Source organism: Oncorhynchus gorbuscha, unplaced genomic scaffold (assembly GCF_021184085.1).
Source record: "Oncorhynchus gorbuscha isolate QuinsamMale2020 ecotype Even-year unplaced genomic scaffold, OgorEven_v1.0 Un_scaffold_847, whole genome shotgun sequence".
NCBI lineage: Eukaryota > Metazoa > Chordata > Actinopteri > Salmoniformes > Salmonidae > Oncorhynchus > Oncorhynchus gorbuscha.
The window spans coordinates 122,054-146,147 of NW_025745837.1; the positions used below are offsets into that span (position 1 = coordinate 122,054).

At 43.6% G+C, this 24,094-nt stretch overlaps 1 protein-coding gene across 1 annotated transcript in view; it reads right to left on the reverse strand.

Annotated features, from left to right (window-relative positions):
- The window catches only part of LOC124020531 (protein NEL-like), a 104,092-nt gene that overhangs the window by 75,011 nt on the left and 4,987 nt on the right, over window positions 1-24,094 (reverse strand). The window contains exons 2-10 of the mRNA XM_046335769.1: window positions 21,702-21,875; window positions 17,938-18,034; window positions 15,677-15,749; window positions 15,209-15,291; window positions 14,333-14,461; window positions 11,004-11,106; window positions 9,270-9,361; window positions 3,016-3,118; window positions 1,016-1,150 (exon numbers count right to left, since the gene is read on the reverse strand). Coding sequence (XP_046191725.1) covers window positions 1,016-1,150; window positions 3,016-3,118; window positions 9,270-9,361; window positions 11,004-11,106; window positions 14,333-14,461; window positions 15,209-15,291; window positions 15,677-15,749; window positions 17,938-18,034; window positions 21,702-21,875 — 989 coding nt within the window. The remainder of the gene's footprint in view (window positions 1-1,015; window positions 1,151-3,015; window positions 3,119-9,269; window positions 9,362-11,003; window positions 11,107-14,332; window positions 14,462-15,208; window positions 15,292-15,676; window positions 15,750-17,937; window positions 18,035-21,701; window positions 21,876-24,094) is intronic.

The window sequence follows — 24,094 nt, forward strand, 5'->3', positions numbered from 1 at the left end:
GGTCATTTATGGCTGTGAGGCTGGTCTGATGAGTGGAGGGGTCAGGGGTCGTAGAGGTTGTACAGGTCATTTATTGCTGTGAGGCTGGTCTGATGAGTGGTGGGGTCAGAGGTCGTAGTAATGAAAGGTTTCCTAGAGATCATTAATATATGGAAAGAAATATGGAATTAGAAGAGCGTCTAAATTTCTCCTGCTGTAAGTAGACGCCTCTGCTTGGAGTTGTAGTCATCCCTGTACCTACTACACAGCCCTACAGTATATGATTGTAATTCCAAACTAAGATAAACATTAAAAACAATCAAGTCCAAGCTCTTCGAAGGACCACTTCTAAATGAGGCATTGGAGTTTTGCACAACCAGCAAAGCTGGGCCATAACAGAGAAGAGAGCCAATGATCACAATGTGCACAACCAGCAAAGCCAGGCTACAACAGAGAAGAGAGCCAATGATCACAATGTGCACAACCAGCAAAGCCAGGCTACAACAGAGAAGAGAGCCAATGATCACAATGTGCACAACCAGCAAAGCTGGGCTACAACAGAGAAGAGAGCCAATGATCAGCAAAGCTGGGCTACAACAGAGAAGAGAGCCAATGATCACAATGTGCACAACCAGCAAAGCTGGACCATAACAGAGAAGAGAGCCAATGATCACAATGTGCACAACCAGCAAAGCCAGGCTACAACAGAGAAGAGAGCCAATGATCACAATGTGCACAACCAGCAAAGCTGGGCTACAACAGAGAAGAGAGCCAATGATCACAATGTGCACAACCAGCAAAGCTGGACCATAACAGAGAAGAGAGCCAATGATCACAATGTGCACAACCAGCAAAGCTGGGCCATAACAGAGAAGATAGCCAATGATCACAATGTGCACAACCAGCAAAGCCAGGCTACAACAGAGAAGAGAGCCAAAGATCACAAGGATTAGTAGATAGAATGGATTGAGGCGATGAAGATGACTTAAATGAGTGTTGGCTTAGTGATGCCATTGTTGTAGTAAGAGTACTGCACCTCCACAGTACGCGCTGTCATCCCTCAGGGCGCGGTAGCCATCTTTACAGCTGCAGCAGGACCCAGCCTCCAGGTTCACACATTCTGAGTTCTCCACACAGCTGGGACTGTGGCCCTCCACACAGAAATGATGACCTGAGAGGGGGAAAGAGACAGAGACTGTCTGGTCATTCTACAGCTGATAAATCACCCTTACTGGGTTGTCTTAAACCTGTCTGTGTGTGTGTGTGTCTGTGTGTGTGTGTGTGTGTGTGTGTGTGTGTGTGTGTGTGTGTGTGTGTGTGTGTGTGTGTGTGTGTGTGTGTGTGTGTGTGTGTGTGTGTGTGTGTGTGTGTGTGTGTGTGTGTGTGTGTGTGTGTGTGTGTGTGTGTGTGTGTGTGTGTGTGTGTGTGAGAGAGAGAGGGTGTGAGAGTGTGTGTGTGTGAGAGAGAGAGGGTGTGAGAGTGTGTGTGTGTGTGAGAGAGAGAGAGAGAGAGAGGGTGTGAGAGTGTGTGTGTGTGTGAGAGAGAGAGAGAGAGAGAGGGTGTGAGAGTGTGTGTGTGTGAGAGAGAGGGTGTGAGAGTGTGTGTTGTACTAGACAAGGCGTGCTTTCTTTCCTCAAATGGTTTGTCCCTGTCTCTCCCCTGGCCACAGACAAATAACTACATAGACAGAACAACAGGTATGGCTGAAACCACGGTTCCCTCTGCAGGATCACAGGAGGAAACAAGAGATCAGAGAACAGTCACATGTTGTTTTTAGTTTTCATTTATACATGTTTTTATTGAATGTTTAAAACATACAATACACTTGCAGTGAAGCAGCTCAACAACTACATCACATGAGCCATCTAACAGACTCCCATTCAGAGCGACACACAGAAGCAACCAGGGTCAACGCCCTGCTCAAGGGCACTTTGACAAATCTCTCACAAGGTCAAAAACGGGGACCTGAACCAGCAATCCATCAGGCACCGGCCCAAGATCCCAACCGCCAGCCCTCCCAGACCCCCCCCCCATGCCCAAGATCCCAACCGCCAGCCCTCCCAGACCCCCCCATGCCCAAGATCCCAACCGCCAGCCCTCCCAGACCCCCCCACAGTTCCCCAAGAGCTGCCCCTTAACCATCTGAGAAAAATAATATATTTTTTAAATGATTCCACTCCCCCACCACAAGACCCCCCCCCATGCACAAACAACCAACAAAATGAACAAAAGTGAAAGACATCAAGGACAACAGACATCCTAACAGCGAGGACAACAGACATCCTAACAGCGAGGACAACAGACATCCTAACAGCGAGGACAACAGACATCCTAACAGCAAGGCCAACTGAATATGTTTGAGTGCATGTATGGCACTATTTACCTGTGTGTGTCCGTGTATGTGCACGTGTGTGCATTTGAATGAGAGTGTGTGAATATGCATGTGTACAAACAACTACACGTCATCAGCCTCCGTCAAACCGGCGTTAAGCTGTAGAAACACTGGCCAGTAACGTGTTGTTAAGGCCTGGTGGAAACTGGAATAGAACAGTATGTGTTGCTGTCACAAAGATGCATGGCTGTGTGCTGACCACGTCTAGTGTGTATGTGGGTAATATCATGAGGGCGTTCCAAATCGCCTATTCTCTTTATAGCGCACTACTTTGGACCAGGGCACATACGGCTGAGGTCAAAAGTAGTGCACTAAAAGTAGTTCATTTGGGACACAACCCCAGGTTCCACCGTGAGAGAGAGGCCTCATTACCAGCCAAGCAGGAGACATACATCATCTTAGGAGGAGGGAGCGGACCGGCTTTTAATATCCATTCTCCCTTATCTATTACACAGAGCTTCAACACTATCTCACTATCACTCCAAGAATCTGTGTGTGTGTGTGTGTGTGTGTGTGTGTGTGTGTGTGTGTGTGTGTGTGTGTGTGTGTGCGTGCGTGCGTGCGTGCGTGCGTGCGTGCGTGCGTGCGTGCGTGCGTGCGTGCGTGCGTGCGTGTGTGTGTGTGTGTGTGTGTTCCAGACCTACCTCTGCAGACTTTGCAGCAGCGGTCTGTCAGGGTGATGTGTTCAGACTCAGGGCAGGTCAGTTCAGGACAGGGAGCGTTCTCCACCCTCTGCATACTGTGCTCCTGTAAAAACCATGACACCACAGGTGCTTACAGTAACATCTCTGTCAAAATCCATCTTCTCTGCTTTAGACATGGACATCCCACTTCTAACAACAATAGATCATTATATTAGATGCTAATATATCCAAATATATATTATATTTATTTGGTTTATTTATCTATTTGAAAGCCATGAAAGCTTTGGTTTCATAAAATAAATACATCTCTGGGGTTTGCTGCTTTTCAACCTGTCTATAGTCAAGCTGTTCTGTGAGACGTGTCTATAGTCAAGCTGTTCTGTGATACGTGTCTATATTCAAGCTGTTCTGTGAGACGTGTCTATATTCAAGCTGTTCTGTTCTGTGAGACGTGTCTATAGTCAAGCTGTTCTGTGAGACGTGTCTATAGACAAGCTGTTCTGTTCTGTGAGACGTGTCTATAGTCAAGCTGTTCTGTGAGACGTGTCTATAGTCAAGCTGTTCTGTGAGACGTGTCTATAGTCAAGCTGTTCTGTGAGACGTGTCTATAGTCAAGCTGTTCTGTCTCTGTGAGACGTGTCTATAGTCAAGCTGTTCTGTGAGACGTGTCTATAGTCAAGCTGTTCTGTGAGACGTGTCTATAGTCAAGCTGTTCTGTGAGACGTGTCTATAGTCAAGCTGTGCTGTGATACGTGTTTATAGTCAAGCTGTTCTGTGAGACGGGTCTATAGTCAAGCTGTTCTGTGAGACGTGTCTATAGTCAAGCTGTTCTGTGATACGTGTTTATAGTCAAGCTGTTCTGTGAGACGAGTCTATAGTCAAGCTGTTCTGTGAGATGTGTCTATAGTCAAGCTGTTCTGTGAGAGTGGCTATAGTCAAGCTGTTCTGTGAGACGTGTCTATAGTCAAGCTGTTCTGTGAGATGTCTATAGTCAAGCTGTTCTGTGAGACGTGTCTATACGTGTCTATAGTCAAGCTGTTCTGTGAGACGTGTCTATAGTCAAGCTGTTCTGTGAGACGTGTCTATAGTCAAGCTGTTCTGTGAGACGTGTCTATAGTCAAGCTGTTCTGTCCTGTGAGACGTGTCTATAGTCAAGCTGTTCTGTGAGACGTGTCTATAGTCAAGCTGTTCTGTGAGACGTGTCTATAGTCAAGCTGTTCTGTGAGACGTGTCTATAGTCAAGCTGTTCTGTGAGACGTGTCTATAGTCAAGCTGTTCTGTGAGACGTGTCTATAGCCAAGCTGTCTTGTAAGACGTGTCTATAGTCAAGCTGTGCTGTCTTGTGAGACGTGTCTATAGTCAAGCTGTTCTGTGAGACGTGTCTATAGTCAAGCTGTTCTGTGAGACGTGTCTATAGTCAAGCTGTTCTGTCCTGTGAGACGTGTCTATAGTCAAGCTGTTCTGTGAGACGTGTCTATAGTCAAGCTGTTCTGTGAGACGTGTCTATAGTCAAGCTGTTCTGTGAGACGTGTCTATATTCAAGCTGTTCTGTGAGACGTGTCTATAGTCAAGCTGTTCTGTGAGATGTGTCTATATTCAAGCTGTTCTGTGAGACGTTTCTGAAATGAACTGTTCTGTGAGACGTGTCTATAGTCAAGCTGTTCCGTGAGAAGTGTCTATATTCAAGCTCTCTGTCTGCTCTGTGAGACGTGTCTATAGTCAAGCTGTTCTGTGAGACGTGTCTATAGTCAAGCTGTTCTGTGAGACATGTCTATAGTCAAGCTGTTCTGTGAGATGTGTCTATATTCAAGCTGTTCTGTGAGACGTGTCTGAAATTAACTGTTCTGTGAGATGTGTCTATATTCAAGCTGTTCTGTGAGACGTGTCTATAGTCAAGCTGTTCTGTGAGACGTGTCTATATTCAAGCTGTTCTGTGAGACGTGTCTATATTCAAGCTGTTCTGTGAGACGTGTCTATAGTCAAGCTGTTCTGTGAGATGTGTCTATATTCAAGCTGTTCTGTGAGACGTGTCTGAAATGAACTGTTCTGTGAGACGTGTCTATATTCAAGCTGTTCTGTGAGGCGTGTCTATATTCAAGCTGTTCTGTGAGACGTGTCTATAGTCAAGCTGTTCTGTGAGACGTGTCTATAGTCAAGCTGTTCTGTGAGACATGTCTATAGTCAAGCTGTTCTGTGAGACGTGTCTATAGTCAAGCTGTTCTGTGAGACGTGTCTATAGTCAAGCTGTTCTGTGAGAGTGGCTATAGTCAAGCTGTTCTGTGAGACGTGTCTATAGTCAAGCTGTTCTGTGAGACATGTCTATAGTCAAGCTGTTCTGTGAGATGTGTCTATATTCAAGCTGTTCTGTGAGACGTGTCTGAAATGAACTGTTCTGTGAGACGTGTCTATATTCAAGCTGTTCTGTGAGACGTGTCTATAGTCAAGCTGTTCTGTGAGACGTGTCTATAGTCAAGCTGTTCTGTGAGACGTGTCTATAGTCAAGCTGTTCTGTCCTGTGAGACGTGTCTATAGTCAAGCTGTTCTGTGAGACGTGTCTATAGTCAAGCTGTTCTGTGAGACGTGTCTATAGTCAAGCTGTTCTGTCCTGTGAGACGTGTCTATAGTCAAGCTGTTCTGTGTTTCGTGTCTATAGTCAAGCTGTTCTGTGAGACATGTCTATAGTCAAGCTGTTCTGTGAGACGTGTCTATAGTCAAGCTGTTCTGTGAGACGTGTCTATAGTCAAGCTGTTCTGTGAGACGTGTCTATAGTCAAGCTGTTCTGTGAGACGTGCCTATAGTCAAGCTGTTCTGTGAGACATGTCTATAGTCAAGCTGTTCTGTGAGATGTGTCTATATTCAAGCTGTTCTGTGAGACGTGTCTGAAATGAACTGTTCTGTGAGACGTGTCTATATTCAAGCTGTTCTGTGAGACGTGTCTATAGTCAAGCTGTTCTGTGAGACGTGTCTATATTCAAGCTGTTCTGTGAGACGTGTTTATAGTCAAGCTGTTCTGTCCTGTGAGACGTGTCTATAGTCAAGCTTTTCTGTGAGACGTGTCTATAGTCAAGCTGTTCTGTGAGACATGTCTATAGTCAAGCTGTTCTGTGAGATGTGTCTATATTCAAGCTGTTCTGTGAGACGTGTCTGAAATTAACTGTTCTGTGAGATATGTCTATATTCAAGCTGTTCTGTGAGACGTGTCTATATTCAAGCTGTTCTGTGAGACCTGTCTATAGTCAAGCTGTTCTGTGAGACGTGTCTATAGTCAAGCTGTTCTGTCCTGTGAGACGTGTCTATAGACCAGCTGTTCTGTGAGACGTGTCTATAGCCAAGGTGTTCTGTGGGACGTGTCTACAGTCAAGCTGTTCTGTGAGACGTGTCTATATTCAAGCTGTTCTGTGAGACGTGTTTATAGTCAAGCTGTTCTGTCCTGTGAGACGTGTCTATAGTCAAGCTTTTCTGTGAGACGTGTCTATAGTCAAGCTGTTCTGTGAGACATGTCTATATTCAAGCTGTTCTGTGAGACGTGTCTGAAATGAACTGTTCTGTGAGACGTGTCTATATTCAAGCTGTTCTGTGAGACGTGTCTATAGTCAAGCTGTTCTGTGAGACGTGTCTATATTCAAGCTGTTCTGTGAGACGTGTTTATAGTCAAGCTGTTCTGTCCTGTGAGACGTGTCTATAGTCAAGCTTTTCTGTGAGACGTGTCTATAGTCAAGCTGTTCTGTGAGACATGTCTATAGTCAAGCTGTTCTGTGAGATGTGTCTATATTCAAGCTGTTCTGTGAGACGTGTCTGAAATTAACTGTTCTGTGAGATATGTCTATATTCAAGCTGTTCTGTGAGACGTGTCTATATTCAAGCTGTTCTGTGAGACGTGTCTATAGTCAAGCTGTTCTGTGAGACGTGTCTATAGTCAAGCTGTTCTGTGAGACGTGTCTATAGTCAAGCTGTTCTGGTGAGTTGTCTCTATAGACCAGCTGTTCTGTGAGACGTGTCTCTAGCCAAGGTGTTCTATCATGTCTACAGTCAAGCTGTTCTGTGAGGGATTATCAAGCTGTTCTGTGAGACTCTAGTCAAGCTGTTCTGTGATCGTGTTTATAGTCAAGCTGTTCTGTGAGACGGTCTACAGTCAAGCTGTTCTGTGAGACGTGTCTATAGTCAAGCTGTTCTGTGAGACGTGTTAGTCAAGCTGTTCTGTCGTGTCTATAGTCAAGCTGTTCTGTGAGACGTGTCTATAGTCAAGCTGTTCTGTGAGACGTGTCTATAGTCAAGCTGTTCTGTGAGACGTGTCTATAGTCAAGCTGTTCTGTGATTATTTATAGTCCAGCTGTTCTGTGAGACGGGATTAGTCAAGCTGTTCTGTCGTGTCTATAGTCAAGCTGTTCTGTGAGACATAGTCAAGCTGTCTGTGAGACGTGTTTATAGTGCTGTTCTATAGAGATTGTCTATAGTCAAGCTGTTCTGTGAGACGTGTCTCTATAGCTGTTCTGTGAGATTGTCATCAAGCTGTTCTGTGAGACGTGTCTATATTCAAGCTGTTCTTGTCATATTCAAGCTGTGCTGTCTCTATAGTCAAGCTGTTCTGGGATTATTCAATGTTCTGTGAGACGTGTCTATAGTCAAGCTGTTCTGTCATGGTAGTCAAGCTGTTCTGTGAGGGTCTATAGTCAAGCTGTTCTGTCCTGTGAGACGTGTCTATAGTCAAGCTGTTCTTGAGACGTGTCTATAGTCAAGCTGTTCTGTGAGACGTGTCTATAGTCAAGCTGTTCTGTGAGATGTGTCTATAGTGCTGTTCTGTGAGGGTCTTAGTCATGCTGTTCTGTGAGACTTGTCTATAGTCAAGCTGTTCTGTGAGACGTGTCTATAGTCAGGCTGTTCAGTGAGGTGTCTATAGTCAAGCTGTTCTGTGGATTGTCATGGTTCAAGCTGTTCTATAGGGATATTTATGAGATGGTTAACTGTTCTGTGAGAGTGTATTATCAAGCTGTTCTGTGAGTTGTCTCTATAGTCATTGTTCTGTGAGACTGTCTATATCAAGCTGTTCTGTCATGGTAGTCAAGCTGTTCTGTGAGGGATTGTCATGGCTGTTCTGTGAGACATGTCTATAGTCAAGCTGTTCTGTGAGATGTGTCTATATTCAAGCTGCTGGTTTAAGAGGTACTTTAAATGCTGATCTGATGCATTAGTACATGATGCCATCCACCACCAGATAATAATATGGATGATATGTATTTCAACATGAACCAGGCTGGATCAGAGGGAGTGTGTTGTCTCTATAGGGATTATCATGGTGGTTGTCTCTATAGGGATTGTCATGGTGTGCTGTCTCTATAGGGATTATCATGGTGTGTTGTCTCTATAGGGATTATCATGGTGTGCTGTCTCTATAGGGATTATCATGGTGTGATGTCTCTATAGGGATTATCATGGTGTGCTGTCTCTATAGGGATTGTCATGGTGTGCTGTCTCTATAGGGATTATCATGGTGTGTTGTCTCTATAGGGATTGTCATGGTGTGCTGTCTCTATAGGGATTATCATGGTGTGTTGTCTCTATAGGGATTATCATGGTGTGTTGTCTCTATAGGGATTGTCATGGTGTGTTGTCTCTATAGGGATTGTCATGGTGTGTTGTCTCTATAGGGATTGTCATGGTGTGCTGTCTCTATAGGGATTATCATGGTGTGTTGTCTCTATAGGGATTGTCATGGTGTGCTGTCTCTATAGGGATTATCATGGTGTCTCTATAGGGATTATCATGGTGTCTCTATAGGGATTATCATGGTGTGTTGTCTCTATAGGGATTATCATGGTGTGTTGTCTCTATAGGGATTGTCATGGTGTGCTGTCTCTATAGGGATTATCATGGTGTGTTGTCTCTATAGGGATTATCATGGTGGTGTGTCTCTATAGGGATTGTCATGGTGTGCTGTCTCTATAGGGATTATCATGGTGTGTTGTCTCTATAGGGATTGTCATGGTGTGCTGTCTCTATAGGGATTATCATGGTGTGTTGTCTCTATAGGGATTGTCATGGTGTGTTGTCTCTATAGGGATTGTCATGGTGTGCTGTCTCTATAGGGATTATCATGGTGTGCTGTCTCTATAGGGATTATCATGGTGTTTTGTCTCTATAGGGATTATCATGGTGTGTTGTCTCTATAGGGATTATCATGGTGTCTTGAGTGCAGGTGTGTTCTGTAGTCAATGCAAGCTAAGAGTATGTAGACATGTGGAGTGTATTGGATTTACCTGACACTCAAACAGTAAACAGTTTCCAGATGAATCCCTCACACTCTTCAAGTCCCCTTCCACGTACACCCTTCCTCTGAACAGACACACAGCTATGGACACACACACAAATGCACACGTGCACACACACAGTTTTTAGTTATTCCTAGTCCCTTTTAACATTTTGAGCAAGGTACAGTAGCGTGTTATACACAGTTTAAGTCATTACTTAAATGGGTTTCATATGAACACTGGCTCCAGATAGCAGAAGGCTTTAAAGACTGGCCTTGAATTATTGATGTATATGTGAAGGCATTGAGTGCTGTGTACGTGGCGGGAGTATCCTAGCAACGCGGAGATGTGGTCAGTTATTAAGACAAGTCTTTATGATTGTGTGCTTCACACTGTGGGCTGAGGGATGGGGAGGAATGACAGAGAGAGATAGAGAAAAAGGGAACAGAATGGAGAGAGAGAGAGAAAGGGAGAGAGATAGAGAGAGAGGGCGAGAAAAAGAGAGAGAGAGAGAGAGAGAGAGAGAGAGAGAGAGAGAGAGAGAGAGAGAGAGAGAGAGAGAGAGAGAGAGAGAGAGAGAGAGAGAGAGAGAGAGAGAGAGAGAGAGAGAGAGAGAGAGAAGGCGAGAGGGCGAGAGAGAGAGGGCGAGAGAGAGAGATACAAAGAGAGAGAGAGACAAAGAGAGAGAGAAACAAAGAGAGAGAGAGACAAAGAGAGAGAGATACAAAGAGAGAGAGAGACAAAGAGAGAGATACAAAGAGAGAGAGAAACAAAGAGGGAGAAAACAAAGAGAGAGAGACAAAGAGAGAGAGAAACAAAGAGAGAGAGATACAAAGAGAGAGAGAAACAAAGAGAGAGAGATACAAAGAGACAAAGAGAGAGAGACAAAGAGAGAGAGAGAGACAAAGAGAGAGAGAGACAAAGAGAGAGAGAGACAAAGAGAGAGAGAGATTATTTTGGAACTTCTGTGAGTGGAATGTTCACTGTTCATTTTTATTGTTTCTTTCACTATTGTATATTATCTACCTCACTTGCTTTGGCGATGTTAACATATGTTTCCCATGACAATAACGCCCCTTAAATTGAATTGAGAGAAATGAAGAAAAAAGCTAAGATTTCAGGGGGCAGCATGGTCGTGTGAGCTGTTCGTTATGAAGAGAGGATAAAGAGAGAGACAGAGAAGTGGGGAAGAGAGGAGACTGTCACGAGTCCGACCGAGGGTGGCTTCCCTTCCCGGTCGGGTGGCGCTCGGCGGTCGTCGTCACCGGCCTATTAGCTGCCACTGATTGTCTTTCCTCCCCCTCCTTGTATGTTTATTGGTAGCACCTGTTTGTGTTGATTAGTTGGGCTTCTTTAGACAGCCGGCCCGCCTGTTTGTTGTGCGCGATTATTCATTATAACCTTTGGCTCTGTAGTAGAGGAACGTGTTAGTTCCTGGTCGTGCATTTTTCAGTTATACATTTTTCATTCCCTGTGTTTGGGGCCGTTATTATTGTGAGCACCCTGTGGTGCGTTGGTGCAATTAAAGAGCACAGCATTGCACTCTCTGTCTCCTGAGTTTGACTCCACACCCACGACACCCGGAGCATTACAGAGACAGAGAGACAGAGAGAAGTGGTGTACAGAGGAGAGAGAGACAGAGAGGTGGTGTAGAGAGAAAGTCTTGGAGAAAGAACAGGACAGGACTGTGTTGTGCATATGTGAGAAGAACATGGCATGAGAAGGGTAGGTGTTGTTACTCACGCTGACACTCTTTGCAGCACGTGCCTGGCACATAGGCAGGGGCAGAGTCAGGGGGACACTGGGGAGGGGGGCATGAGATGGTCTCACACTGGACTGTACCATTCTAAAGGAATGAGACAAAACAGACGTTATTAGTATGAAGATCTATGATCTCCAACCTGGACTGTACCATTCTAAAGGAATGAGACAAAACAGACGTTATTAGTATGAAGATCTATGATCTCCAACCTGGACTGTACCATTCTAAAGGAATGAGACAAAACAGACGTTATTAGTATGAAGATCTATGATCTCCAACCTGGACTGTACCATTCTAAAGGAATGAGACAAAACAGACGTTATTAGTATGAAGATCCATGATCTCCAACCTGGACTGTACCATTCTAGAGGAATGAGACAAAACAGACGTTATTAGTATGACAATCTAAACTCAGCAAGAAAATAAATATCCCTTTACCTGGACCCTGTACCATTCTAGAGGAATCAAAAGACAAAAACAGACAGTTATTAGTATGAAGATCTATGATCTCCAACCTGGACTGTACCATTCTAAAGGAATAAACAAAATGAACGTTATTGTATGAAGATCTATGATCACCAACCTACAGAAGGTACCATTTAAGGAATGAGAAAACAGACGTTATTAGTATGAAGATCTATGATCCCCAACCTGAAAGATGCCCAGGGTCCCTACCATTCTGAAGTGAATGTGCCTTAGGCATGCTGCAAGGAGACATGAGTATGCAGATGACCATTCTAAAGGGACAAAAAACATTCCAATCTGATCTCCAACCTGGACTGTACCATTCTAAGAGGAATGAGACAAAACAGATGTTATTAGTATGAAATCGGATGATCTCGTTTAAAAACAACCAGGATGGACATCCGAACACCACCTTGGGACTAGAGGAATGAGACAAAACAGATGTTATTAGTATGAAGATCCATGATCTCCAACCTGGACTCTACCATTCTAGAGGAATGAGACAAAACAGATGTTATTAGTATGACAATCTAAACTCAGCAAGAAAATAAATATCCCTTTATCAGGACCCTGTCTTTCAAGATAATTCAAAAAATCCAAATAACTTCACAGTTCTTCATTGTAAAGGTGTTAAACACTGTTTCCCGTGCTTGTTCAATGAACCATAAACAATTAATGAACATGTATCTGTGGAACGGTCGTTAAGACACTAACAGCTTACAGAAGGTAGGCAATTAAGGTCACAGTTATGAAAACTTAGGACGCTAAAGAGGCCTTTCTACTGACTCTGAAAACCCCCAAAAGAAAGATGCCCAGGGTCCCTACTCATCTGTGTGAATGTGCCTTAGGCATGCTGCAAGGAGACATGAGGACTGCAGATGTGACCAGGGCAAAACATTGCAATGTCCGATAACTGTGAGACATGAAGACAAACTATCAGGGAGACAGTCCCGGATAACTGTGATCATGCAGTAACTAGACCACGTTTAAAGTCACCTAACAGTGATCATGAAGTAACTATCCTTTAACATCACACCTGTGGGACACTGTGATCATGAAGTGAACTATCCCTTTAAGTCCCGGATAACTGTGATCATGAAGTAACTATCCCTTTAAGTCCTGGATAACTGTGATCATGAAGTAACTATCCCTTTAAGTCCCGGATAACTGTGATCATGAAGTAACTATCCCTTTAAGTCCCGGATAACTGTGATCATTAATTCCATTTAAGTCCCGGATAACTGTGATCATGAAGGAACTTGTTCAGTTTATGAATCTTGATAACTGTGATCATGAACAACTATTTAAGTCCTGGATAACTGAAAATAAACTAAGTTGATCCCTTGAAGTCCTGGATAACTGTGATCATGAATGAACTATCCCTTTAAGTCCTGGATAACTGTGATCTGATGAACTGGGATCAGGAGAATCACATAGAGTTGATGCACTGTAACTATCCCTTTATAGATTTTTCATAACACAGGTTAAGTTTTCCATGATCAGTGAAGTAACTATCCCTTTAAGTCCTGGATAACTGTGATCATGAAGTGAACTATCCCTTTAAGTCCCTGGATAACTGTGATCATGAAGTGAACTATCCCTTTAAGTCCTGGATAACTGTGATCATGAAGTGGACTGTCCCTTTAAGTCCACAGTGATTATAGATTGGACTGTCACCTTTAAACCCACAGTGATTATAGATTGGACTGTCACCTTTAAACCCACAGTGATTATAGATTGGACTGTCACCTTTAAACTGACAGTGATTATAGATTGGTCTGTCCATTTAAGCTTACACTGACTATAGTGTGAACTGTCCCTTTAAACCACAGAGATTATAAAGTGAACTGTCCCTTTAAGCCCTATATAACAGGTAGTAGAGACTCCTAGCTTATAGCTTTATGTAGATGTGTTATAGTCTGATATAGCCTGTCGTAGTCTGTTATAACCTGTCATAGCCTGTTATAACCTGTTATAGTCTGTTATAGTCTGTTATAGCCTGTTAGAGTCTGTTATAGTCTGTTATAGGCTGTTATAACCTGTTATAGTCTGTTATAGTCTGTTATAGTCTGTTATAGCCTGTTATAACCTGTTATAGTCTGTTATAGTCTGTTATAGCCTGTTAGAGTCTGTTATAGTCTGTTATAGGCTGTTATAGGCTGTTATAACCTGTTATAGTCTGTTATAGTCTGTTATAGCCTGTTATAACCTGTTATAGTCTGTTATAGGCTGTTATAGCCTGTTAGAGTCTGTTATAGTCTGTTATAGTCTGTTATAGGCTGTTATAGCCTGTTATAGGCTGTTATAGCCTGTTAGAGTCTGTTATAGTCTGTTATAGTCTGTTATAGTCTGTTATAACCTGTTATAACCTGTTATAGCCTGTTATAGTCTGTTATAGCCTGTTATAGTCTGTTATAGTCTGTTATAGTCTGTTATAGGCTGTTATAGGCTGTTATATTCTGTTATAGTCTATTATAGTCTGCCATAGTGTGTTATAGTCTGTTATAGTCTGTTAGAGTCTGTTATAGTCTGTTATAGCCTGTTAGAGTCTGTTATAGTCTGTTATAGTCTGTTATAACCTGTTATAGTCTGTTATAGTCTGTTATAGTCTGTTATAACCTGTTAGAGTCTGTTATAGGCTGTTATAGTCTGTTATAGGCTGTTATAGTCTGTTATACTGTGTTATAACCTGTTATAGTCTGTTATAGTGTGTTATAACCTGTTATAAGCTGTTATAGTATGTTATAGTAGGCCGTCATTGTAAATAAGAATTTGTTCTTAACTGACTTGCCTGGTTAAATAAAGATTTACAAAAATAATAATAATAATAATAAAACATTCTTACATAGCAGGAACAGTTCCTGCATCCGTCTGTCCATCCCTCGTCCTCCCTGTACAGCTCTCCGTTCATACTGCAGCTCCTCTCACAGTAACAGCCATCCAAACCCTGCATCTTCTCCTCTGCACGCGACAGCTGCACACACACCAAAATACAGATACAGAGTTAGTGTGTGTGTGTGTGTGTGTGTGTGTGTGTGTGTGTGTGTGTGTGTGTGTGTGTGTGTGTGTGTGTGTGTGTGTGTGTGTGTGTGTGTGTGTGTGTGTGTGTGTGTGTGTGTGTGTGTGTGTGTGTGTGTGGGGGGGGGTCAATAGCCCGTTGTTACAGTCTGCTTTTTAACTAATTATTTATTCAACAACCCAGTGTTGCAGGACAAGGGAACCAGAGCCCAGTAAACCACATGGTGACAGAGATGTTCCATGTGCTGTAGTAAAGAACAGTAAATGGATGTTCCCTCACTTACCGTCTGTGTGAATAATTCATACACTTATGCCTTGAACACTGACAGAACATCAGGCGGTGGTGTAAACGGCTGAGCAGCTGTCCACAGCTACACCATTACGCTACACTACTGTACCGTACATTACACAAAGTAGGAGTTGTAAGAAAAGCTAGCATGTTGACCAGAGAGACACAACAGAGGGTGAATCTCAGTGGTCTCCTCTCCTCTCCTCTCCTCTCCTCTCCTCTCCTCTCCTCTCCTCTCCTCTCCTCTCCTCTCCTCTCCTCTCCTCTCCTCTCCTCTCCTCTCCTCTCCTCTCCTCTCCTCTCCTCTCCTCTCCTCTCCTCTCCTCTCCCTTCAAATCAATGCAGATGGAAAGAAGACAAGGAGAGGAAACCACTGTAAACTATTGAGGCACCCATTGTCTTATGCCATAGTACCTTGCTGGAGGTCTTGGCTAAGACATCCTGCAGCTCCATGATCTTCTGCACCAGCCCATGGAAGTCATTGCAGGTGGGGCAAGCTGAAACACAGGTAAGTCATGGTAATGTAATGTTGGCATGATAGTTCCATTGTCAATGTCCATGTAACTGTACTGGCAAGCATATTAGAGCTATACTGTAAATGCATGTGTAGCTGATGTTGCCTTTGTGGGCATCTCATTTTAGATGCAGATTTTCCAGACTTTTATAGTGGCTGTACAATAATGTACATGTCAGCATGTTAACTTCAGAGTTTCCAGACTTTTATAGTGGCTGTACAATAATGTACATGTCATCATGTTAACTCATCATGTTAACTTCAGAGTTTCCAGACTTTTATAGTGGCTGTACAATAATGTACATGTCAGCATGTTAACATCAGAGTTTCCAGACTTTTATAGGTACTAAATGAAACTGTTCTCTTACTGCGGTTGAGGTCTGGACACTGGGAGATGTAGCCTTGAGGCATGACGACCAGCTGAACATCCTGCATTATACCCTGTAGAGACAGTGAGAGACGGGAGGAGGAAGAGAAAGGGAGAAGGAGAGAGAGGGAGAGAAAGGGAGAAGGGGAGAGAGGGAGAGAAAGGGAGAAGGGGAGAGAGGGAGAGAAAGGGAGAAGTGGAGAGAGGGAGAGAACGGGAGAATGGGAGAGAGGGAGAGAAAGGGAGAAGGGGAGAGAGGGAGAGAAGGGGAGAATGGGAGAGAGGGAGAGAAAGGGAGAAGGGGAGAGAGGGAGAGAAAGGGAGAAGGGGAGAGAGGGAGAGAAGTGGAGAATGGGAGAGAGGGAGAGAAAGGGAGAAGGGGAGAGAGGGAGAGAAAGTGAGAAGGGGAGAGAGGGAGAGAAAGGGAGAAGGGGAGAGAGGGAGAGAAAGGGAGAAGGGGAGAGAGGGAGAGAAAGGGAGAAGGGGAGAGAGGGAGAGAAAGGGAGAAGGGGAGAGGGGAGAGAAAGCGAGAAGGGGAGAGAGGGAGAGAAAGGGAGAAGGGGAGAGAGGGAGAGAAAGGGAGAAGGGGAGAGAGGGAGAGAAAGGGAGAAGGGGAGAGAGGGAGAGAAAGGGAGAAGGGGAGAGGGGGAGAGAAAGGGAGAAGGGGAGAGGGGGAGAGAAAGGGAGAAGGGGAGAGGGGGAGAGAAAGGGAGAAGGGGAGAGAGGGAGAGAAAGGGAGAAGGGGGAGAGAGTTTGAGGCAGAATAACAGAGAGAGAAAGGGAGGAGAGAGAGAGAGAGGTTGAGACAGAATAACAGAGAGAGGGAGGAGAGAGAGAGGTTTAGACAGAATAACAGAGAGAGAAAGGGAGGAGAGAGAGAGGTTTAGACAGAATAACAGAGAGAGAGGGAGGAGAGAGAGAGAGAGAGAGTGGGAGAGGTTGACCTCAGATCATATCTATGCAGGATGAGTTAGCCTAGCTGAGCTCTATGAGTGTGACGTTAGGTTCAGAACCAGCTACCTGACAGTTGGAATCACTAGAAGCTGATGAGACAGAGGTACAGAACCAGCTACCTGACAGTTGGAATCACTAGAAGCTGATGACACAGAGGTACAGAACCAGCTACCTGACAGTTGGAATCACTAGAAGGTGATGAGACAGAGGTACAGAACCAGCTACCTGACAGTTGGAATCACTAGAAGCTGATGAGACAGAGGTACAGAACCAGCTACCTGACAGTTGGAATCACTAGAAGCTGATGACACAGAGGTACAGAACCAGCTACCTGACAGTTGGAATCACTAGAAGGTGATGAGACAGAGGTACAGAACCAGCTACCTGACAGTTGGAATCACTAGAAGCTGATGAGACAGAGGTACAGAACCAGCTACCTGACAGTTAGAATCACTAGAAGCTGATGAGACCAGCTGATGGAACCAGCTATGTTTTGGAGATGACGGATCCACTGTTTTGAAGCTGATGTGATGAAAGGCTTTGTGTGTCACACCCTGATCTGTTTCTCCTGTCTTTGTGGTTGTCGCCACCCCCCTTCAGGCGTCGCCAATCTTCCTCATTATCCCCAATGTATTTATACCTGTGTTCTCTGTTTATCTGTTGCCAGTTTGTTTAGTTTTGTAAAGCCTACCAGCATTTTCCCCCGTGCCCCTCTCTGTCTCTAGCGCCTGTTTTCCCAGTTTTTGACCAGTCTGCCTGCCCTGAGCCGTTGGAGGTCATCTAGCAAGTTTAGCAACGTTGGTCATTTGACTTGTGTTTGACTGTCGTTAGAAAGTGTTTCTGATCTGACAACACTACAGCCTACTTGTGGTGCGCTCTGTGCGTCTTGAGACAGCCTAGGCCTACTGCTGAAATGCGCTGAATTATATGAGGAACATGATAACGCTCGGAATTTATGGATGAGCTGTTTCACAATTACAACAATGTCATTGGCGACTCTATCATGTCTGAAAATGTGTTTCACTTCCTGTGAAACCTTTACATGGTGACGAAGCCAAGCCGGCAAGGTGGCGCAGCGACAATCTTATTTGGGGAGAACCCTGGCATAGTGACGCAGCCAAACCGGCAAGGTGGCGCAGCGACAATCTTATTTGGGGAGAACCCTGGCATAGTGACCGTATCTTGATTTTAAACTCTTTCAATGGGCACTTCCAATGTTTGCAGTATTTCCCAGGACACGCTGGATACATTATTCTCGGTATTGAAACTTAGTAGATTTTCAGGAAAATATGAATCCCTACAACATACCTTGAAGTATCCATGGGCCTGGTTCCTCTGTCCGAGCCAGATGGTGGTGTCAAAGGGAATGTCCATAGATGGATTCTCTATCACCCTCTCATAGATCCTAGAGGACAAGAGGAGTACAAGGAGATACTATACTGTTTATACACAGAGCAGACTGCAGGAGAGCATACTGTTTATACACAACATACTGGAGGATAGAATACTGTTTATACACAGAGCAGACTGCAGGAGAGAATACTGTTTATACACAACATACTGGAGGATAGAATACTGTTTATACACAACATACTGGAGGATAGAATACTGTTTATACACAACATACTGGAGGATAGAATACTGTTTATACACAGAACATACTGGAGGATAGAATACTGTTTATACACAACATACTGGAGGATAGAATACTGTTTATACACAACATACTGGAGGATAGAATACTGTTTATACACAGAACATACTGGAGGATCGAATACTGTTTATACACAGAGCAGACTGGAGGATAGAATACTGTTTATACACAACATACTGGAGGATAGAATACTGTTTATACACAACATACTGGAGGATAGAATACTGTTTATACACAGAGCAGACTGGAGGATAGAATACTGTTTATACACAGAGCAGACTGGAGGATAGAATACTGTTTATACACAGAGCAGACTGGAGGATAGAATACTGTTTATACACAACATACTGGAGGATAGAATACTGTTTATACACAACATACTGGAGGATAGAATACTGTTTATACACAACATACTGGAGGATAGAATACTGTTTATACACAGCACATACTGGAGGATAGAATACTGTTTATACACAACATACTGGAGGATAGAATACTGTTTATACACAGAGCAGACTGCAGGAGAGCATACTGTTTATACACAACATACTGGAGGATAGAATACTGTTTATACACAGAGCAGACTGCAGGAGAGAATACTGTTTATACACAACATACTGGAGGATAGAATACTGTTTATACACAGAGCAGACTGCAGGAGAGAATACTGTTTATACACAACATACTGGAGGATAGAATACTGTTTATACACAGAGCAGACTGCAGGATAGAATACTGTTTATACACAACATACTGGAGGATAGAATACTGTTTATACACAGAGCAGACTGCAGGATAGAATACTGTTTATACACAGAGCAGACTGCAGGATAGAATACTGTTTATACACAACATACTGGAGGATAGAATACTGTTTATACACAACATACTGGAGGATAGAATACTGTTTATACACAACATACTGGAGGATAGAATACTGTTTATACACAACATACTGGAGGATTGAATACTGTTTATACACAGAACATACTGGAGGATATAAAACTGTTTATACACAGAACATACTGGAGGATAGAATACTGTTTATATACAGAGCAGACTGCAGGATAGAATACTGTTTATACACAACATACTGGAGGATAGAATACTGTTTATACACAACATACTGGAGGATAGAATATTGTTTATACACAACATACTGGAGGATAGAATACTGTTTATACACAACATACTGGAGGATTGAATACTGTTTATACACAGAACATACTGGAGGATATAATACTGTTTATACACAGAACATACTGGAGGATAGAATACTGTTTATACACAGAGCAGACTGCAGGATATAATACTGTTTATACACAGAACATACTGGAGGATAGAATACTGTTTACACACAGAACATACTGGAGGATAGAATTCTGTTTATACACAGAACATACTGGAGGATAGAATACTGTTTATACACAGAACATACTGGAGGACAGAATACTGTTTATTGACAGAACATACTGGAGGACAGAATACTGTTTATACACAGAACATACTGGAGGATAGAATACTGTTTATACATAGAACATACTGGAGGATAGAATACTGTTTATACACAGAACATACTGGAGGATAGAATGCTGTTTATACACAGAACATACTGGAGGACAGAATACTGTTTATACACAGAACATACTGGAGGACAGAATACTGTTTATACACAGAACATACTGGAGGATAGAATACTGTTTATACACAGAACATACCGGAGGATAGAATACTGTTTATACACAGATCATACTGGAATATAGAATACTGTTTATACACAGAACATACTGGAGGACAGAATACTGTTTATACACAGAACATAATGGAGGATAGAATACTGTTTATACACAGAACATACTGGAGGATAGAATACTGTTCATACACAGAACATACTGGAGGATAGAATACTGTTTATACACAGAACATACTGGAGGATAGAATACTGTTTATACACAGAACATACTGGAGGATAGAATACTGTTTATACACAGAACATACTGGAGGATAGAATACTGTTTATACACAGAACATACTGGAGGATAGAATACTGTTTATACACAGAACATACTGGAGGATAGAATACTGTTTATACACAGAACATACTGGAGGACAGAATACTGTTTATACACAGAACATACTGGAGGACAGAATACTGTTTATACACAGAACATACTGGAGGACAGAATACTGTTTATACACAGAACATAATGAACAGTTACTCATTCAAATAGATGACACAGTGTTTGCATTTTACATTCCATTAGGAAAAATGTTTCCAGCCCTGCTTTAGGAGACACAACAGCAGTACTACACAGGGCTGTAGTTCTTCACTCCCAGCCCTGCTTTAGGAGACACAACAGCAGTACTACACAGGGCTGTAGTTCTTCACTCCCAGCCCTGCTTTAGGAGACACAACAGCAGTACTACACAGGGCTGTAGTTCTTCACTCCCAGCCCTGCTTTAGGAGACACAACAGCAGTACTACACAGGGCTGTAGTTCTTCACTCCCAGCCCTGCTTTAGGAGACACAACAGCAGTACTACCCAGGGCTGTAGTTCTTCACTCCCAGCCCTGCTTTAGGAGACATAACAGCAGTACTACCCAGGGCCGTAGTTCTTCACTCCCAGCCCTGCTCACGTTCAGCCTTCCACAATAACACCTGCTTCACCAGATCATCAAGACCTGGATGACAGGTTTATTAGCTGACTCAGGTGTTATAGTGCTGGGTTGTTACACCATCCCGCTCACCATTGGCATCCCTAACACTTCCAACACCCCCACAGCGTCATGGTGCAAATAATACGCAGCATCATCCGGATCGGTGTGCAACAAAAGTTCAACATTCACCTTCTGCTACCGTTTCTGTCACGCCGTCTACAGTTTGACCCAGACGTTTGATAAATCCAACATCTGCACCACACAGAACACACTGCAGCTGCCTCTGCAATGCTGTGCTGCAAGGCAAACGCAGCGTTTCATTGGAAATGAATGTCTTTCTGGTGTACCAAAACGCAGTGACGCTGTCAGTGTGTTCCAAGAGTAAAGCACTGGTACCCTAAAGGTATTCTCTCTCCCTCCATTCACGACAACCCTTTCTGCTCTCTCTGTGTCTCTGAATTCATACATGTGCTTTATTGGCATGCCAAAGCAAGGTAAGTACACTACCATTCAAAAGCTTGGGATCACTCCTTGTTTTTGAAATAAAATCATTTTTCCGTCAATTAAAATAACATCAAATTGATCAGAAATATAGTGTAGACATTGTTAATGTTGTGAATGACTATTGTAGCTGGAAACGGCTGATTTTTAATGGAATATCTACATAGGTGTACAGAGGTTGATCATCAGCAATCAACACTCCTGTGTTCCAATGGCACGTTGTGTTAGCTAATCCAAGTTTATCAGTGCCCACACTCACCTGTTACAGTCGACGTGCAGCACCACGTGGGAGACACTGACGGCCACAGACAGCTTGTGCCAACGGTCGTCTGCCAGGGAGTAGGGGAACCCCTCAGTGTGTTGCCGCTGGTCCCTGGTACGGTAGTGGAGACGGATCTCATTACGCTGCCCACTGCTCTCCAACTCCAGATACCTGGATAACAGACACACTCAATCTATTAGTATCTGTTAGAATGGATGATGCCTGAGAGGTCATTCATTGCTGTAGGCTTTGCCTTTTGAAACTACTGTTTCTGTGGTACAACGTGACATCATTCAGAGCACTAAAATGTGGGACTGAAAAGCTGCAGGGAAAAAGCTGCAGACACATTCAAACAAGTAAATCAACAGTAGTTGCATTGCTCTTAAACCTGCAGGGACTACAGGGACTACAGGGACTACAGGGACTACATAGACTACAGGGACTACAGGGACTACAGGGACTACAGGGATTACAGGGACTACGGGGACTACATAGACTACAGGGACTACAGGGACTACAGGGACTACAGGGATTACAGGGACTGCAGGGACTACGGGGACTACATAGACTACAGGGACTGCAGGGACTACAGGGACTACAGGGACTAAAGGGACTACAGGGACTGCAGGGACTGCAGGGACTACAGGGACTACATAGACTACAGGGACTAGGGACTACAGGGACTACAGGGACTACATAGACTACAGGGACTACAGGGACTACAGGGACTACAGGGACTGCAGGGACTACGGGGACTACATAGACTACAGGGACTGCAGGGACTACAGGGACTACAGGGGGACTACAGGGAGGGACTACAGGGACTACAGGGACTACAGGGACTGCAGGGACTACAGGGACTACAGGGACTACATAGACTACAGGGACTACAGGGACTACAGGGACCACAGGGACCACAGGGACTGCAGGGACTACAGGGACTACATAGACTACAGGGACTGCAGGGACTACAGGGACTACAGAGACTAATGGGACTACAGGGACTACAGTTGAAAACACTTCCAAGAAAGAATTCCTCAATTACAGAGGAGAGTTTACAGAGGAGATTACAAAGGAGAGTTCACGGAGGAGTTTACAGTGGAGAGTTCACAGAGGAGTTTACAGTGGAGTTTACGGAGGAGAGTTTAAGAGGAGATTACAGAGAAATTTACAGAGAAGTTTACAGAGGAGTTTACAGAGGCATTTACGGAGGAGATTACAGAGGAGAATTTACAGAGGAGTTTACAGAGGAAATTACAGAGAAGTTTACAGAGGAGTTTGCAGAGGAGTTTACAGAGGAGTTTACAGAGGCGTTTACGGAGGAGATTACAGAGGAGAATTTACAGAGGAGTTTACAGAGGAGTTTACAGAGGAGATTACAGAGACGTTTACAGAGGAGTTTACGGAGGAGATTACAGGGAAGTTTACAGAGGAGTTTACAGAGGAGTTTACAGAGGCATTTACGGAGGAGATTACAGAGGAGAATTTACAGAGGAGTTTACAGAGGAAATTACAGAGAAGTTTGCAAAGGAGTTTACAGAGGAGTTTACAGAGGAGTTTACAGAGTAGTTTACAGAGGAGATTACAGAGAAGTTTACAGAGGAGTTTGCAGAGGAGTTTACAGAGGAGTTTACAGAGGCGTTTACGGAGGAGATTACAGAGTAGTTTACAGAGAAGTTTACAGAGGAGTTTACAGAGGAGTTTACAGAGCAGTTTACAGAGGAGTTTATGGAGGAGATTACAGAGGAGATTACAGAGAGGTTTACAGAGGAGTTTACAGTGGAGTTTACAGAGGAGTTTACAGAGGAGATTACAGAGGAGATTACAGAGAAGTTTACAGATGAGTTTACAGAGGAGTTTCCAGAGTAGTTTACAGAGGAGTTTACGGAGGAGATTACAGAGGAGAGTTTACTTAGGAGTTTACGCAGGAGTTTACAGTGGAGTTTACGGAGCAGAGTTTACAGAGGAAATTACAGAGAAGTTTACAGAGGAGTTTACAGAGTAGTTTATGGAGGAGTTTACGGAGGAGATTACATAGGGGATTACAGAGAAGTTTACAGAGGAGTTTACAGTTGAGTTTGCGGAGGAGTTTACAGAGGAGATTACAGAGAAGTTTACAGAGGAGTTTACGGAGGAGATTACAGAGAAGTTTACAGAGGAGTTTACAGAGGAGTTTACAGAGGAGTTTACGGAGGAGATTACATAGGGGATTACAGAGAAGTTTACAGAGGAGTTTACAGTTGAGTTTACGGAGGAGTTTACAGAGGAGATTACAGAGAAGTTTACAGAGGAGTTTACGGAGGAGATTACAGAGAAGTTTACAGAGGAGTTTACAGAGGAGTTTACAGAGGAGTTTACAGAGTAGTTTACAGACGAGTAGTCAACTCTCT